General features: G+C 38.6%; 2 protein-coding genes across 5 annotated transcripts; both read left to right on the forward strand.

The window, feature by feature from the left end:
* Positions 1–8624, forward strand: pdk2a (pyruvate dehydrogenase kinase 2a). The gene is made up of 11 exons (XM_044178852.1): positions 1–228; positions 1119–1260; positions 1805–1876; positions 2218–2402; positions 3664–3753; positions 3990–4067; positions 4484–4557; positions 4684–4782; positions 6494–6604; positions 6950–7063; positions 7209–8624. Exons 1-11 carry the CDS (start codon positions 111–113, stop codon positions 7350–7352), a joined length of 1227 nt encoding a protein of 408 aa, XP_044034787.1. The 5' UTR covers positions 1–110; the 3' UTR covers positions 7353–8624.
* Positions 8625–12187: 3563 nt separating this feature from the next.
* Positions 12188–18400, forward strand: LOC122867971. Of its 4 annotated transcripts, none has more exons than XM_044179465.1 (10): positions 12188–12452; positions 12597–12676; positions 13564–13589; positions 13842–13907; positions 14732–14794; positions 14873–14915; positions 15047–15229; positions 15324–15593; positions 16550–16642; positions 17664–18400. In XM_044179465.1, exons 2-10 carry the CDS (start codon positions 12634–12636, stop codon positions 18068–18070), a joined length of 1194 nt encoding a protein of 397 aa, XP_044035400.1. In that variant the 5' UTR covers positions 12188–12452; positions 12597–12633; the 3' UTR covers positions 18071–18400. The 4 variants fall into 4 exon arrangements, with proteins under 4 accessions (XP_044035400.1, XP_044035398.1, XP_044035399.1 ...); XM_044179463.1 differs by having other exon boundaries at positions 12384–12452; positions 13515–13589; XM_044179464.1 differs by having other exon boundaries at positions 12385–12452; positions 13515–13589; positions 15050–15229.
* Positions 18401–18489: the final 89 nt, after the last annotated feature.

The raw sequence follows: 18489 nt of genomic DNA on the forward strand, positions 1-18489 counted from the left end.
TTCTACGGCATGATAACAGGTTCCGTCAGAGTCAGTTGGAGCAGTAACGTTAGCCTAGCATCGGACGTTGTCGTCAAACACAAGAGACAGGAATTTGACCAAAAAAAAAAATGAAGTTCGTTAGGTTTATAATGAAAAATGCCAGCTTGGCCAGTGTGCCCAAACATATTGAACATTTCTCTAAATTTTCTCCTTCACCGCTCTCCATGAAGCAGTTTCTCGATTTCGGTGAGTATTGATAAGCGTTCAGATGGGTAACAAGGGACTGTTCGAGCTCTCTAAACCTGATCAGAAATGTACCGCCATTCAGTGGCAAAATATCCAATGTATGTTTGTAAAATCGAGATTGAACATCCGCTCAGTAGAGGGGGTGCTGGAGTGTTTGCATGTAGCAGCATAGTGCTCATCAGTGTTGCATCAGATCTGTAGCGAGCTCAGGCTGCACCATTTGGGCCCTATGGAGAAAACACTGAACTGTCTAATAGTCTTTTATTAACTATCATGCCAGTTGTGCAAAGGGATTCAGTATAACATTCACAAACACAATATTTGCTTGAAAGAAATTGTATTACTATTTGCTGAGTAAAATGCTTATAAACAATTCAAATATCCAGTTTATAATAACAGTTATTATTATTATTAGGGCTGGAGCCAGTGGTTATTTTCATTATCTTTTAATCTGATTATTGTTTTTTCAATTATTCAGTTAATTGTTTTTAATTGTCGAATTATTTTTTTTTTTGAGCCCAAGGTGATGTCTTCAAATAGCTTGTTTTGTCCACCAACAGTTCAAAACTCAGAGTGCTCCACTTCTGTCTATCGATCTAGCCTAATGATCATTTTCATCATCAATTAATCAATTTTTAAACACCTTATTATTCGTTAAGCCTATAAAGTGTCAGGAAATTTAGAAAAATGTCCATCAGAATTTCCAGTCAACAGCCCAAAACCCAAATATATTCAATTTACTATCATATAAGTCACATTTTAGAAGCTAGAAAACAGTGATTCTTTGGCATGTTTGTTTGACAAATGATATATACAATAAATCAGTTCATTCTGCCAATCACCTAACTGAGATATCGCTATAATTATTATTTTTCTCTGTGTTGATTCAGGCTCCATCAACGCCTGTGAGAAGACATCCTTTGTCTTTTTGAGACAGGAGCTCCCTGTAAGACTTTCAAACATTATGAAGGAAATTAACCTGTTGCCTGACAAACTGCTCACAACCCCGTCTGTGCAAATGGTGCAGAGCTGGTAAGTCACACCAGGTTTGTTGTTCTTTCGATTCAACAGAAACATTATCCCAAAACAAAAAAACAAAAATTGTCTCTCTCAGCCTCTTTGTTAATTCATTAAAACTATACTTGATGGCAGATTTCATCCCCTGAGTAGTGAGACATTAACAGTCACAGCTGTTGACTTGTTTGTTTCCATGCAGTAGAGCGCTTTATTTTCCCACTGTGATTACATCATGCTCAGAATTGCAAAAGCACCCTTTGACGTCTGAAGTTTTGCTCCGTCCAACTAGCTCTGTGTAGGGGGCGGACCCTCAGCTCTGAACTTTACCCTAGTTTCTCATCACGTGTCACGTGACCCTGTTTTCAGCATGTTCTGCTTTTCTTTCCTTTTGTGAGGAGTGCACTATGACCAAAATATCCTTGCAATGATTTAAAAGACAGCCTTTTTTAAATCAAGAACTTTGACTAATAAAGATTCCTGCAGGCTCCCTCAACTTTGTCTTGCATTATACAACATGTGTTTATGTGTGTGAACATCTTTTTGTTTATGATTTTGTCAGGTACATCCAGAGTTTAATGGAGATCCTTGAATTCCTAGACAAGAATCCGGATGACTACAAAGTCCTGGAAGAGTAAGTTTCTAATTTTCCTGGACAAGCTAACAAAATGAGTTTGTCAGTCTAAACTGCTGGCCAGTGGTCAGTTTTCATGTTTTGAAGAAATACAACAACCCACTGGCACAACATTCCCTCACTGCTGTGTTAAAATGAAGCCTGAAGTTGTTTTTAGGTTGTGTGTTCATGCCAGAGTTTTGGAAAAGGATGAATTTTTCGGCTTTGATAGTGTCCAGACAGGGACACCCTTTTTTCTCTGTTTTGGACACTTAATTCCTGCATGTTTCCTTTCCTGTGTTTTGCTTTTCAGTGTGATATAACATAACTCAGCTTGATGTCTTTGTATCCTTCTTCCCCAGGTTTGTTGACGCCTTAGTTACCATCAGAAACAGGCACAACGATGTAGTGCCGACCATGGCCCAGGGTATCATAGAATACAAAGAGGTCTTCCCCCACGACCCAGTAACTAACCAGAATATCCAGTACTTTCTGGACCGCTTCTACATGAGCCGCATCTCTATCCGCATGCTCATCAACCAGCACAGTGAGTAACATTCAATGTCAAGTTCAATTGCAAAATTCACTATGCCTGTCTTTACCTGATGTTTATCCTTCATTGTGTAGACAATTTAGTTTTAAAAAAACAGAATGTGTGTTAGCATTTTGTCACCTACTTCATACCAGTGGGGTTTTCATGTGCAGTGGTCTTTCAAAACTACCGGTGCATGAAGGGAAAACCATTATGCTTTGATGAATTTACAGCAGAACCTCATACCTGTCTTACGGCATGTTTTGGCTTCTATGTTTTCTTTCCCTACTTATTGTTTAAAGGTCCAGTGTGTAACATTTAGGAGGATCTATTGGCAGAAATGGATTATAATATTTATAAGTATGTTTTCATTAGTGTATAACCGCCTGAAAATAAGAATCAAAGCCGTTTTTATCCACAGAGGTTGCCATGTTGCACCGCCATGTTTCTGCAGTAGGCTAGAACGGACAAATCAAACACTGGCTCTAGACAGGGCCTGTTGTGTTTTTCGAGAGTTTCGTGGCCACCGTAGTTTCTCCTACATGCTTGGAAGGGGAGGGTGAAGCGAGCCACTAAATCCTTAGTATTTTTTGTGTTATTACTTGGCCTGTGTATCATACGTCAATACTTTCTGGGTACCAGTATCATATTGGCAACATTTTAAATGATACCCAGCCCTAATTTTAACTTAAAGGTGGGGTACGCGATTCTAATCCAATACAAATCTTTTTGTCAAATTCAGCGAATATCTCCTCACGGTCCACTAGCTGTCCGTTCAGTGTGAGTGCTAAAAACACTCCGGTGTTTGTACACAGCCCTGGCTCTGTGAATGGGAAACAAAGTAGCTCACAAAACAAACAGCCACACAACGCAAAGAGCCACACAACGCTATTCCAGCCATGATTTGTGTGTCGGGTAACGTTAAGTGACTTGCCCACGGACATTCAGCTTACTTTCTAGTTTGCCAAGATATGCTGCTGTTGTGATGTTAGCTATCAGGAGAGTTGTGTGTATCGCTGTCTGGAGCTGCTGTGCTCGCTCTGGGAAACCGTCTCGTCCTCTCTGGCTGTTAGCTTCGCAGCAGCAACTGTAGCGACAGTTTGCTAACCCACAACCTAGCTAATGGTAGTTATATTACTTGCTATGTCGCTGTGTAATTGTCACGGTTTTGGATTTCTCCAGAATCGCATACCCCACCTTTTTAACGTGATATGTTGATGGTCCAATAAACACACTGCTTTCTGTTGTTCTTCTTGATGTTTTTTGTTCTCTGCAGGTCTTATATTTGATGGTACTGCCAACCCTGTCCACCCAAACACCATTGGGAGCATTGACCCTAACTGTAAAGTTGGAGATGTAGTCCAAGGTAAATATGAATTATGTTTAAAGTTAAATGTGTTAGATGAACTATGTTAAATCTACTTGAAAACAATAGTTTTGCTGTGTCAGCTGTGTCTTTTGTAATTTTTGAAGAATTTTCTATTGATTTACTACTACACCAACATTGTCTTTTTGTATTGTAATTGTGTTTACAAAATAATTCCATTCTTTTTGTATTGTAATCATAATTTCTGGCCTTATTATCCCCCTTTTTTTGTTCAGATGCCTTCCACAGTGCCAAGATGCTGTGTGACCAGTACTATCTCCGCTCCCCTGATCTGATACTACAGGAGATGAGCAGTAAGCTTACGTTGATTTAATCTGGCAGGCTAAATATAAACCCAGTTTTACTCTGAATGCCTACATCCCAAAGGGCAAAGGTCCTCATAGTCTGTTGAAGAGATTTAGATAAATAACACATAGAGCCAAGTCCTCTGTGTGTACATACAGTATGAGTGTTTGTATCTAAATTAATGTTCAGCCAGATGGACCTGAGGGGCCTCTAATTATAGCATTGAAGCTGAAGTATGGCTAACTGGGCCCGGCTGACTGCATCAGACAATATTGACACACAGACCCTTTCCTCTTCAACCTCTCAAACTGTGAAACTAGAGCAGAGCAGAATAATTGCCACTGATGGAAAACATCCACGAGTGGTGAATTTTAAATGAAGTGGATCGAATTAAGAAACACTATTTGTTTTCCCCCCTGTGCAGACAAGAAGAACCTTCCAATAAGCATCGAGTACATTCCCTCTCACCTTTATCACATGCTCTTTGAGCTCTTCAAGGTATGACACATCCTATACTTGTGAATTATAGACTGATGAATGATATTATAGTGAAAAATAAATTTGATATTATTTTAAAAACTACTTTAACATGAGTTTTATTATGTTATATTTTCCTTTATATAGAATGCAATGAGGGCCACCATTGAGACCCATGAGAACATCAACAACCTTCCACCCATTCAAGTCATGGTGTCTCTTGGAGGCGAGGACATGTCAATTAAGGTGGGGTGCAAATTGCAGTACAGTTTCTTGAAATGGACAGATAATCTTGCTGGTAAATACAGAAATTGCAAAGGGGGACTCCTTGGTTGTCGTCAAGTCTTTACAAGGCTTTATAATCTGTACAGCGTAGTGTTTTTGCTGTGGACTTTGTTTTGTCTGTTTGTGTGGGTTTCTCTCAGGAGTTTCCTCCCGTATGCTCACTTACTTAATAATAGCTGGTGGATTGGAGATTTAAAATTGCCTCTAGGAGTAAACTGGAATGTAGATGTGTTTTTATGTTTGTGAGCTCTGTGTGAACCAGCACATTTTTAACGAGTTTAATGAAGCCCGTAAAGATAAGATTATTTCACTAAGTTAATCTTTCACACTGCTGTTGTTGCACAAGTTCAAATCAGTTTAGTATTAAATAAATGAATCATACCGCCCTATTGCACACAAAATGTGGCATGCCTTTGCTTTTAAAGCGAAGAGTACCACCTTTTTTTGTTGTTGCCACCCAAATCTTTCACAGAACCTGTTATGTAACGACTTCACCCTCAATTAAGCACAATGCCTACTGGCTAGCAAAGCTACTAAGCTCTGATATGATTAACTACATGGGCTGTGTGCCTTCATAAACCTTGTCTTCATGCACGTGTCACCAGGACATGTTACTAAGACTGCTTGTTGTCTCTCATACATATACTGTACAGTAAGTGATGTACCACACAATAAACAAAAAATCTATTAGTTTTGTCTAATTTATCAAACTGCTAAAAATGAAATTTAGGACTTAAAGCTGCACTATATAATATTTTTGTATCAACAATGGATCAAATGTATGTGTGTAATGTGAAAGGTGTCGCTAGTAGCGATGAATCCACAGATAATTATCACCAGACTCTGCAGTTTTCCTTAGCTTAGCCTGTTTCAATGTCTTTCAGCTCATTGTTTTGGTTTTACTGCCCACAACTTGACTGTTTTGGTTCCCTCTCGACCCCATTCCAGTAACAGCACGCAGCTGTTTTCAGCGAAAAGCTCAAATAAATCCACTGTACCCTAACTTCCCAGCACCAAACGGCAGACAGACAAAGTTAGTGACTAACTGGCGAACCTAGTGGATAATTAACAGCTTAGAGCCAGATATTTCACTTAGGAGTAAGTGGAGGCCAAAACAGAGCTAATAGGAGAGCGAATATTGGACTTGCATTCATCAGGTGGACACAAACATGACTCCAAATGAGTAATAATGTTGCTCCATGTCTGTTGGAGGTGTAATTAAGCTACTGTTTGCTAACACGTTCACCGTTTCAACTTTAAAGGTGGTAATATGTCAATGTGTGATTACAGCTGCCCCCAAGTGGCCAAAAAATCCTTCACTTTTACTCCTACCTTCAAACTAAAGAATTAACGCTAGCAATCACATTTCTTTTGACTTAAAAATACTGTAAAATAAAAAGAAGTCTGGAGCTCTGATGTTTTCTCTGATGTACCTCCTCTACCAGTAGCAGACTTTGATAAATACAGGCCCTGGTCCTCTTGCACATTTACCATGACGATATGGGGAGTAAACAAACAGAGGGCCACTTAGCTTCTATTGTTAAGTTGAGGCCAGGTGTTCACGATAGGCAGGCACTTGTCTGTTGGCATCATCTGTACCTTTTTATGACTCCGCACTGTTCAAGGACCTCACATCATTCTCGCTCTTCTCTACGCTTACCCCTGTCTGTAGGTGAGTGACAAGGGTGGTGGTGTCCCCTTTCGAAGGATCGAGAACCTTTTCAGCTACATGTACTCCACTGCTCCTGCTCCACAGATAGGAGAGTACACACGGCCTCCACTGGTAAGTAGAGATACCGGCGGTGGGGTGCCAGGATTTCATTTATTAACTCTATTTCACTCTACATATATTGCAAAACATTTTTCAGGCGTAAAGACAGTGTTAATTGCACCATATGTCATTTGGTTGCATTTCTGTACAGCCTACAAGCATCAAAATGTTCACCTAGCCTTTTATTTAGTCTCTATACTTTTTAAAGATTGAAATCCTGGCATAATTTTTTTTCCCTCAAAATATTAGTGACCTACAATACATAAAGTGAACTTCCATGGAAGAGCGCTGCTGCTTGCAGTGTGACAGAGAACAAAGCCTTCTTAAACCCTTGATCCCCCCCCCCTCTCTGTGCAGGCTGGCTTCGGCTACGGTCTGCCCATCTCTCGTCTCTACGCCAAGTACTTCCAGGGGGACCTGCAGCTCTACTCCATGGAGGGCCACGGCACAGACGCTGTCATCTACTTGAAGGTGAGCCAGACATGGTGATCATGCATGAAACTGTGACAAGTCTGCAGCACATAACGGAGAGAGAGAAAACTACGTTGTGACCTGTGGAGTCAGTGCAGGTATGACAGGATATTTGTAATTACATCTTGTCTTCTTGTCCCCCCAGGCGCTGTCCACAGACTCCATCGAGAGGCTGCCAGTGTACAACAAGACTGCTCTGAAGAACTACAAAGTGAGCCAAGAGGCTGACGACTGGTGTATACCCAGTAAAGAGCCCCTAGATTTGAGCAACTATAAGGTAGCAAAGTGAAAATGTCCTTTCTGTTTTCATATTCCCATGTCATCATCTGTCATGGCAGAAGTGGGCATCGAACCTTTTTCTACTGAGAGGGTCATCTCCAGACTGAAGCAGACAAAGTGTCCTCTTATATTTCAGTCTGGATTTAGCAGTAGCATGTTCATGTTGTGTTCAGTCCATGTTGTCCTTTTGGCTTCTTCATAAGAAAATAGAAAACAGCTACTAACAGAATGATTGTCACAATCACATCTGAGTCATCTCCAATGTTGCATCAACAGGGAGTGTAAGTGGACATGCAGGCTAGAGTCATGTGCAGGTAGAGACCGAGGCAGCACCCAGCATGTTAATGGCTGTGGGAATATGAGTGGACCGATGCAAAGTAACAGTGGAGGGTCTAAATATTCCAGTTTAAGACACTACACATGCAGTAATGTTCTTACTGCAGATGTTTGGGGTGCGACATATGGAGGTATTCAGTTGAACAGGGGGAGCCTGTTGTTGAACAATTGAAAGAGGACCAGATCCTATCTCCTGTAGGAAATGTCACTCATGCCTTACAGTAGCAACTTCACCTAAAGGCTAATTTCATTGAAATACTTGAACTATTTAAAATAATACTCGTGTTGCACCTTGTTAAATTATACAGAGTACTATAATACTGCTGGCTCTGTGGATTTGAACAAATGTACTTTGAAGTTAAGTGGTTTTGTGCTTTCTGCATGGGTATTTGTTCGCACTTTTGATATTTCAGCCTTTAAATATTGAATCACAGTATTTTCACTGACTGATAAGATACAGTGTTATCTTAACATCAGTTTTCTGGACCAGGCCGAATGTATTACACTCTTTGATGTGCATTCATTTGCATCAATTCCAGAGACAAAGAGTATTACACGATAGAAACTACAGCGCTATAGGGCCTAAGTTCTCTCTGATATACCACGTTTTACAGCCAGCCACCAGAGCATTTGCCATGCTTGTTTGGAGGTTTAATGCTTTTGAGTTAAATGGTCACTAGTGTTCTAAAAACCCAGAAGGCATGTGCCAGTGCATGTCATGTTTGAGTTCTCTACCAGTCTGTGATCATTACACTGTGCCATATGAGGGGAAAGAATGCCCTGGGTCCATGTGTTGAAAATGCAGTTTTCTTTTGTATTAAATTTATCTTAATCATACAGTATGTGAAATGTTATTTTTATAGCTACACTTTTTGTGACTGAAATGATTGTACATACTGTAAATACAATCCAAATAATAAAAAAGAACTACACCTTCAGTACAAAATGCTTCTATTGTGTTATTTTATCTTGCATACTGTGCGTGTAAAATTAGACTACAGTGTACAGAGATTGATCATATCAATCAGTGGAGGATCCCTGTGGTGTAGCCTTTTCTTAAATTTGGAATGCAGCTGTGTGGGACAAAAGGGAAAATGATGAAAAGGAAGAAATAAAGCGTGGAGAGTTTTTACTTCAGTGTCACTGGATCTATTCTGAATCTGGTGATGAGATCAAGCTCAGCAACTCTACCCTGCAGCCATTCCAGCACCAGACCCTCAGGCACAAAAAAATCTTACTGCCTACACGACCACAGAAATATTTGTCTGTAGAAGTTTCCACTCCGCAAGTGTTCCTCTGCCTGTAGGTACAAAGAGTTGCACCACTGCTATGCCAGCATATAACAAGGTGGATCACATTTCTAAAACCAGAGACCAATGAGGCAGAGGTCATCATGGGGAAACAGACAGTCATGGTCTTGTGGTTGCTTGAGATCAGGGGCATGTGAGACTCATGCATCTATTAACAGATGGCTTCTATTTTGACACATGTGCACTATATGAAAGGAGAGAGAGGCAGCACACATTTCACGTACTTGATTTTGAGGTTCTTGTACTAAATTTCCTACACTACATTTCAGAGGCAAATGTACTTTTTACTCCACTACATTTATTTGACAACTATAGTTACTTGTTGTCACAGTTGCTCACTCAGCAATTCTGGCTGTTCAGAATCTACATGGCATCTACCCACAGACATACAACAATCTCTGATGCTTGAGTCGATCACAGCCATGTGACTAATTTTAATGAACTAGAAAATACTCTTCACCCCCCGTTTCCATGGGTAGAAATGGTTTCAAATATACGTAGAAAAACTGAGTCTTCTGAGTACAAAACTGCTGAAGAAATTCAGAAGTGTTGGGTGCCCATTCCTTGCCCTTCTAGACAACACCAAGGTTGGAAGAAATTACTGAACCTGGCCTTCAATGACGTACTGTCTGGCACTTTCTGTGTATACTCACTTGGCAGCCCTTTGTTTGTGTGTGTGTGTGTGTGTGTGTGTGTGTGTGCGCGCGCACGTGCCGGTTGTGTATTATACTTTATTATGTGTTTTGCTTTGCTTTAATGTTTTCTAATTGAGAAGTCTGCCACTGAGTAATGACATCATGTTAGCTGATAAAGGAAATGATAAAATAATACATCAAAAGGAGCAACAAAATACTGTTTATGGCTTAAACTTAACTGTATTAAAATCTTTTTATCTCTTAAACCCAGTCCCCCTTTCCATCTTTCCATTTATCACTTGTATTATATATATTATTTACAAGTATTTTTTACTAAGCATGCAGGGGATATATTTAATCTGGCATGTTTTTTTTTCTGCGATGCCCTTCTGTTTTTGGTGATGAATGAAAGATCCTGCAGGTGGCAGATGTCAAGTGAGGCTCGTTTTACAGTCAGTCTCATGTTTACACGGGCCAACAGCAGCTGATCTAAATACAGCCATTGAACCAGGGTGTTTACCACCAGACTGCCACAGCTACATCGAGGAGTGGAAAGAATCCAACAGTGCCCTTCTCCTTATCTCATTCAAACAAAAGGCTGATAAACTCTCCATAGCAACAGGAACAACTGCTACAGTACAGGGACAAGAACATCCTGTCCAATAGCTGCATGAGTGTGTTTAACTTACCGCAATTCTTAGAAACATGTCATGTATAATCTGCTAACTCATAGTCCTTCAGAATCAATGTTTCCCATTACTCAACACTCAGATTTAAGGCTGGTCTGTTGTGCTGGCTATACACTTATCTTGTGCTTACGAATAAATCATAACATGGGAACGAATTGTATCTCATGCGCACAAATTAATCAAAACGTGGGAACGATTTTTTTTCTCTCTATGGCCACTCCGTGGCTCCGTGGTAATGCCTAAACTCCAGGTGTTGTAATCGAAAGTGCAGTCATCATTGAATGAATTGCATCAAATGGTTCCATAGATAACTGAAAGTAATGGATAATTGTTGACAAAGATAAAGTGAGCAGTTGAAATAACTTACTTAATAGCTAAAAGTAACTGATAAAACTTGGATAAATGTTTGAAATAGTTAACTAAAATTAAATAAACATCAGAAATCCTTATATATGGATCAAAGGGTTAAAATAGCTAAAAGCAATGAATAAATGTTTGAAAGAAATAGCCAAAAGTTACGGAAACAGTTGAAATAGATAGCTACAAGTAGGCTATTGAAATGACGTCCTGCTTCTGCCACTCCAAGTAGTAGTAGTACGAATGGAAACTTGACCAACTGACTTTAACATTGACAGTTCATTTGTATGAAAAAATACTGTAACAATATCCACTTTAATATAACCAGTAGTGTTAAATAACATCCAGTTTCAAATCAATTCAAATGAACACATTTCAAACACCGGATGGTGTCGATGAAGGGGCACTTGAAGTCATCTGTAAGATATTGTGGGGGTACGTCAGACAAAAAGGTTGGAAACCACTAAAACACAACAAAGATTCCATGCACACTGATGTATGGGGACAAACAACCTGGCTCAGCTCAGTCAAATCCCCCAGTGACCTATGGCCTGGTGCCCTTGCTGCTGCTACCCAGGATTACAAAATCACATTTGCCAACATCCACGCCTACGTGTGTGAAAGTGGCCTGTCAACACAGTAGCTGCCAGCAGAGACCATGCTGCAATTGCCAAGTATTTTCATGAAGAGTTGGTTATGATTTCACTCAAGTATTTTAGTTGGAGTGCTCTGGTTGCTTTGTGATTCCATGAATGCCTTCATAGTGCCTGAACTGAAGCATGTGTTGTATTGTTTTCCTCTACTCCAATTCCTGTCATGAAATCTACACTGAAGCGTTGAAGGATTATCCTATTTTATTTTCAAGTACAGAAAACTACTGGATCATTATAATGATGGGGTAATGGTGCTCAAGTTGGGTTGCTGCTGTTACCCTCTAGTGGTCTGTTTGGTGGAAACATCCACTCCTTGGGTGGATAAGTTTGCACACATACATGTAAGCAGTGTAAGCAGTTATCATTTAAACTCTCAAATGAGCAGAATTCAATGTATATGATATGTTTGGGTCCATGTGAGGGAAAAGAAAGGGGAAAAAATAGCACTTGGATTCAATGCTATACTCCTTGCTGCTGTCCTTTTCATAAATTCTGATCTCAGAGTTGAAAGAAAAGTTAATTTTAAAGAAAGTATAGCCTAGTCTCTTGTGTAAAATCCCATTTTTGTGTTCTTGGAAAATCATTTTCAAGTAATTTTAATACTAGCGTCATCGTTCCTCCAATTTAATTAACAGTAAACAGTAAATTTCACATCCATCTGTGTCGCAAGGTGTATATTATGTACTAAATCACAGTCTAATTTAATTTAGCGACACATTTACCAAAACTGATTTACTCTGGACTTGTTGGAACACTTGTAGTATTGAAGTATAACTTTGATAATAAGTTCTGCATGAGTTCCAGTCCATGCATGAATGCTGCTTTGACCGTTTTCACACTTCATCCATCTGTGGTCAGTGTGGAGTAACTGTACTGACAAAAGAACAACTTTCACAGTTTTACCACTCGCTGCTGACCACACAGACTGAAAAACTGCCAACGGCGTGCTAATTTCATGTCTGCATTTGCAAGTCTGTGAAAAGTAGCACCTAAACTGAGAGGGAAAGATGCTGTTAAACTGAAGTCTTTAATTTCCCCTTTTGTTTGTGCTTTACTATGTCACCTACTGATGAGTATATAAAGTCATTTTCGGACAGTGGTTGAGTTTCTCATCATGCTGAAATGAAGAGGTAAGGGTCACTTTGAACATTTGGTAATGCGTGAAATATACACTTTTTATATGGTAATTTTTTTGGAAGATCTTCAGTATTTGAAAAAGCTAGTCAGACATGTTTAATATGATTTGTCATGTTAATGATTTATTATTCTTTCAGCACTTACATGGCCTCTATCCTGTGAACTGTTCTGTACATGCCCTGGTCAGAACAGCAGGCTGTTGACTGCGTAGTTCAAGGTACATTTACATTTGTTATACTATCTTAATGTTACAGATACTACTGTTATTGTCTGCTTTGTATAGTGAAAATTGTAGGTTAAATTGACCTTTTCCAACATAATTCTCATCTAATATTGTTGTCCATGTGTGTAAAGTGATTCACGAGACTGAATCAAACCACTGAAAATGCATCCCAACTGTCAAAAAATGCTGCAAATAATCCAAATATATATTTTTAAATAATTCTATTTAAATACAAAACCAAGATCTACATAAAATGACACCTACATAAAGTTAGACAAAGTTGATACAAACAAACACACCCTATTGCTAAGAATTAAGCAATAACACTTCTTTTTGTTCCCTCTTAAAAATAATATTTTACATAATTTTACCCGTAGACATGCTTTTCAATTTTTCTATAATGCACCTAGAATGCAATTAATTAACCCACACTACAATTAGTTAGTTCACATTTATTATGTTTTACATTACATCCAAAGCAGCAGCAAACATAATTGAGTTAACTATTTATATTAATTAAATTAAAGTTGTTCCCTTCTTATATAGCATAAATTTATTCCATAGTCCTTTCTCATTGTTCTTGCTTCTTTTGATGTTGTTCTGATTAATAAATCTCATAAAAATATGAACTTCTCTGCTGAAACAATTCAAACCTCATGCCCATTAATTGTATTTGATAAAAAATCCCCAGACATCTGTACATAAACTTATGTTTCCCCACAAAAATTACATATTAATACAGTAATTCCATGATGATGGTACAGTGAGTAAGTGAGAAACCATATAAATGTCACCTTTTACATAACTATTGTGCAACTGTTGTTGTCCCCAGATGGTTGTCTTAGCTGTGGCTGTGTTTGTAATGTTGTCATCTTGTGCAGTTGGCTGCTTGGGGAACAAAAATTCTGTGAGTATGAGCTTTGTTCACAGATGTTACAAGGCTAGAAGGCAGATGGAACATAAAATTCATATATTATGCAGCAAAAGTTTTCCGTTTTCCCAGATGTTGTTTAGCACAGACAGAACTGTGCTGAGCTTCTGTCACACTGAATTTAGAAGAGAATAGAACATTACATTATATTAAAGCCAATTACTTGCAAAGTCGTGTGATAAATTCAAGTTTTGTTTGACACATACTTACATTTTCTTTTTTTCCCAGACTGAGCTGAAGCTTTGGAGCATGGAAAATCAATCTATGGCTTTGCAACTAGCTGCTGTGCTCAAGGTGATATGATGTACTGTACCTGTTACCTGATCAGCTGAACAATTGATTAGTCATTTGGCAGAAAATTAAACAACTATTTTGATAATCGGTTAATCGTTTCAGAAGATTTTCAAGGAATTATACCAGACATTCTCTGGTTCCAACTTCTAAAATGTGAAAAATTGCTGCTTTTCTTTGTCTTATGTTTCCTAGAAAAGGTAACGTCTTTGGGTCTTGGCCTGTTGGTCAGACAAAAGAAAACGTTTGAAGACATCACCTTTGACTTTTGTTTGGAAATTGTGATTGCCATTTTTCACTTTTCTGACCAAACAATTATTCGATTAATAGAGAAAATAATTGTCAGCTTAATCACTAATAAAAATAATTGGTGATGGATGCCATACAATTTGTCATTTTTTATGAGGCAAACCAGGCCTTCACACTCACCTCTGTCCAGGGCTGTAGCCGAAATACTGAGGTCAATGAGACCAAAAGAGTCCAAAATCCCCCCAGTACAACCCCACCCACCAAAGAACAATTTTTTTCTTTGTCAAATTTAAATTTTATTTATTCTTTTAACCTTTCAATTATATTTTCCGTAGATCTCATCTCCCTACATTATGGTCTTAATGTTGTTTTAAAGCTTTCCGTACGTAGAGAATACAAAATCTTTTTTAATTTTAATTTAACCTGCCTCTGTCTGTTTTGGACTTGACATAAACTGTAACATCTGAAACAGTCATTATTATGTTAAGTATTATGAATCTGCAAGAATTTGCTGGCTTTTTAAATGAAATTCCAACATGTCAGTCTTTGCTAAAAATGCACACGATGCTGTATTGCAGGAGATGGAGAGGCTAAAGTGTGAACAAACAACACTTCAGCAGCAGCAGAATGCTCTGACTCAGGTAGCTTCTATATAATTTCCTTACAATCTGTCTCCATGCTGTACATCAGCTACTGAATGTCCTTTTCTTCATTCTCAGGTGTATATAACAAGCCATCAGAAAAGAGCTCAGAAGGAAGTCGGTGCGTCAATAAAATAACAACATTCTTTACATAAAATAAAATAATTTACAACATCTACTCTCAATTCTTTATGTGCTGCAATCTGTAGACCTAGTTTTGGGAGAAACTGGTGGAAAATCTCTCTTGTCAAGCAGGAACAAACATCCTTACTTATGGTTCGAATGATGAAGAGGAAGACAACCTGCCTTTCTCTGAGGAAGACTCAAGGAAACGGGGGGATCCCTGCTTCCATTACACAGTCCTGGACCAGGCCTGGCGTGCCACCAATACCACCACCAAGAATAAGATGTGTGACCGCAATTTCAAATGGAAAGGTACCTAGATTTTCTGTTTCAATGTATTTACTTTAATGATGATGACAGTTATGATTATTTCTATTTTTTGGGGTTTTGTTTTTTTTTACCAAAGGCTGGTACCGCCTCTTCTACAATGGTAAGAGTCTTCAGATGCCTGAGAAGTGTGTCCCTGTGAACAAATGCGGCACCCAGTCCCCGCTGTGGCTGGCAGGGCCTCATCCGAAGAGAAGGGAGGGCATCGTCACCCGCAGGGTGTGTGGCCACTGGAAGAAGAACTGCTGCGCTTTCCGATCCACCCCCATCCAGGTCAAGAAGTGTCGCGGCAACTATTATGTCTACAAGTTCACTGAACCGTCATCTTGTTATTTGGCTTACTGTGCAGGTATTAAACGAGCATTGTGTCAAACTGTACATTTGACACATTTTTAGAAATGTTTCATATGGTAGAAACCAAATACATTTTGGAATGAATTAAGGACTTCAGACAGTAAAACTGCAATGTTCTCTGATCTTAAAATTAAATGTAACTGTATTAAGTTTGAAGTGGAGACAGATCAGGACACATGTATAGTAAGTTGTTTTGTTTTGCTGCCTTAGTAACATTAAAGAGATATTATCCATTGTTTATTCAAAAATACATAAGTGTGCTCTTTCTGTAAAGGCACTAGATCCTGTACTTGATCCTTACTTTTACATGTCTTTTGGTTTCAAATATGTTTTATTGAAAACAAATCCCTCATTTGTAAAATATTTGTCCATAAGAGTACTGTATATATAACATATGATAAACAGTGGTCAGTTCATTAAGCCACAGTGTGACTATAGGAACCTTCTTTTTCTACAAGTACAGAACAAGTTCTTTGGCTGTGATTAAGCTATGGGAGAGGAGTTGTTGTTGTGTCTGTCTAAATTTGAACACTATTTCTATGATACCCAAACCTCTTAATACATCAATATGTTTTTGAAGCATTGCAGAAAGTTTTACACCAGTACTTTTCTTATTTGGGTGCAAGCTGTGAAATAAGTTTGCCTCACCCCAACTACACTTATCCCTAATTGAAGAGATCAGTATTTCATGTAGTTTAGTCTTTCAGTAGCCGAGTGTGTGAATGATTTTAAACTGAGCAAGGCAGTGCCTAGAACTAATAGAACTAGGATCTCCCCAAGCCTTTGTTCCCAAATGTCTTCGGAGATCTGAGATCCCAGCTCACTGTCCCAGTCCGTCTCGCCGGCTTAAATTGCACATCTTTTGATAAAATCTAAATCCTTGTGTCTTTAAACATTGCTCGTCCCTGGCATGTTTAGTGTGTCTCAATGATGCTGTGTGTCTGTTCACAGATATCAACACACTAGTATGCGGGCGGTGCAGAAGAAACCAGTCCTGTGTGAGTCGAGATAAGATTAACTGGAGGTGTAAGGGAAAGAAAAGAAGTAAGTTATTATTATTATGTTTTTTTTTTTGGGGTCCTTCTCTAAATCCAGGTTTGAACTAGGGAGTCATGACTTTTTGCCAGGAGATCTATACAAACATATTAAAGATGCAGATGGAATTAATCGAGGGGGGCTGACTTTTTGGGGGGAGAACAGGGAACTATATTACACTGCATTTTATCCTTTCCTTGTCAAATGTACTGCGACTCATCATGTAATCGGTTTAGTTATGATGGATAATCAGGCGTCTTAAGTCACAAATATCAGGCCAAAACATCAACTGATGTAATTTATATTTATTATTTAGTTTTAGAAAATAATTGTACCAACTCAGTTCTGTTATATTATGTTGAGATAATGGGAGGTAGTTGGAGTTTTTTTACAAGTCGAAGGGAGGGCCAGATAAAATATTAATGACCTTGCTTTTTTAAAAATGTAGTCCCTGATGTGCCATGCTCCTGATAAATATATGAATGCAAAATACAAAGAGATCACCTCACCATTGAAACATGTGTGGTCACTTTAAGAAACATTAAGAAAGAAAGATATTGATTTAAGTTTCTTTTGGTCAAATCTTCTCTTTTAGCTTTTGATCAAAATATCTGTAAGCATCCAGAACAAGTGCAAAAATGATAAGTCTGATGATTAAAGGCATATTTCAGCTATTTAGTGTTGCACTTCCATAAAGGTAGAGGACTTGCAAGAAACAGATATTAGAAAGAATGGCCAAAATTGTTGCAGCAGAAGCCAAGATATCCTGACTTTGAATCCCTAGATCACTGGATCCTACATTTCCCATAATGCATCTTTCTAGCCTCTATCACCTAGCATCTCTTCGTTAGACCCTCCCTGCTTGGTAAATGCCCATGTCTTTCTAATTCCACACCCCCAGTTTGAAACAAAGGCTGTTTTCACAAGCTGTGTAGTACTCTCCATGACGAGTTCCCCATCAATACTACTATCTCTCATAATAATAATAATAATAATATAATAATAATAACAATATCTCCCCTTCTTTCAGTGTCTTCCAAAAAGATCCACTTCTTTGCTTCTTACCCTGGCCAGCTGAAAGGCAAGGTGAACAGAGTCAAGTACAGCAAGGTGCTTGTGAATGTAGGCCGAGCCTTCGACAGAAGAACCGGCGTGTTCAAGGCTCCGGTTAAAGGAGTCTACCAGTTCTTCTTCTCCACTCAAACAGCCAATACTGGTCTAAAGACTGATCTGTGGCTAGTGGTCAATGGTTACTGGGCAGCTGTCTCTCACACACACATCTCCCGTCCCTCCACTGTTGGTAGCTTGTCTACATACATGACCTTCCTCCACAGAGGGGCTGTAGTGTATGTCACCCACAACTGTGGTAGCTCTTGGGCCAATGCTGCTTCCATGACCATTACATTTGGGGGCTCACTGCTTGCACAATGGAAATGATGTATGTATAAACAATTTGACAATGCATTACATTTTGTAAATTCTTAATGTATCCTTGAATAGAATGGGAATTGTATTTCAATAAACACGTGGAGAGTGTATCATGACAAAGTTTACACTCTCTCTTTGCCATTAATTCAAGTTGTAGTAGATTGTTTTTTTTTTCTAGATTTAGTGATATTTGAATTCAACCATTGTAACTGTAAACCTCTCTGGAGTGTCAGCTAAATGCCTGTAATGCCTAAATGTCTGATTTAATGCTTATATGTAAAGATTAAAATAAAGAAAGAAATAAAAAGTGTGATCAGAATAGAATAGAAGAGAATACTACTATCGTTGTTGGAAAGTGTACATTCTATACATAACAGAGGGACAACAGAGTTAAATTTACCTTTTTCCACCATAATGTTGATCTAACA

Source organism: Siniperca chuatsi, linkage group LG20, assembly GCF_020085105.1.
Source record: "Siniperca chuatsi isolate FFG_IHB_CAS linkage group LG20, ASM2008510v1, whole genome shotgun sequence".
Lineage (NCBI taxonomy): Eukaryota > Metazoa > Chordata > Actinopteri > Centrarchiformes > Sinipercidae > Siniperca > Siniperca chuatsi.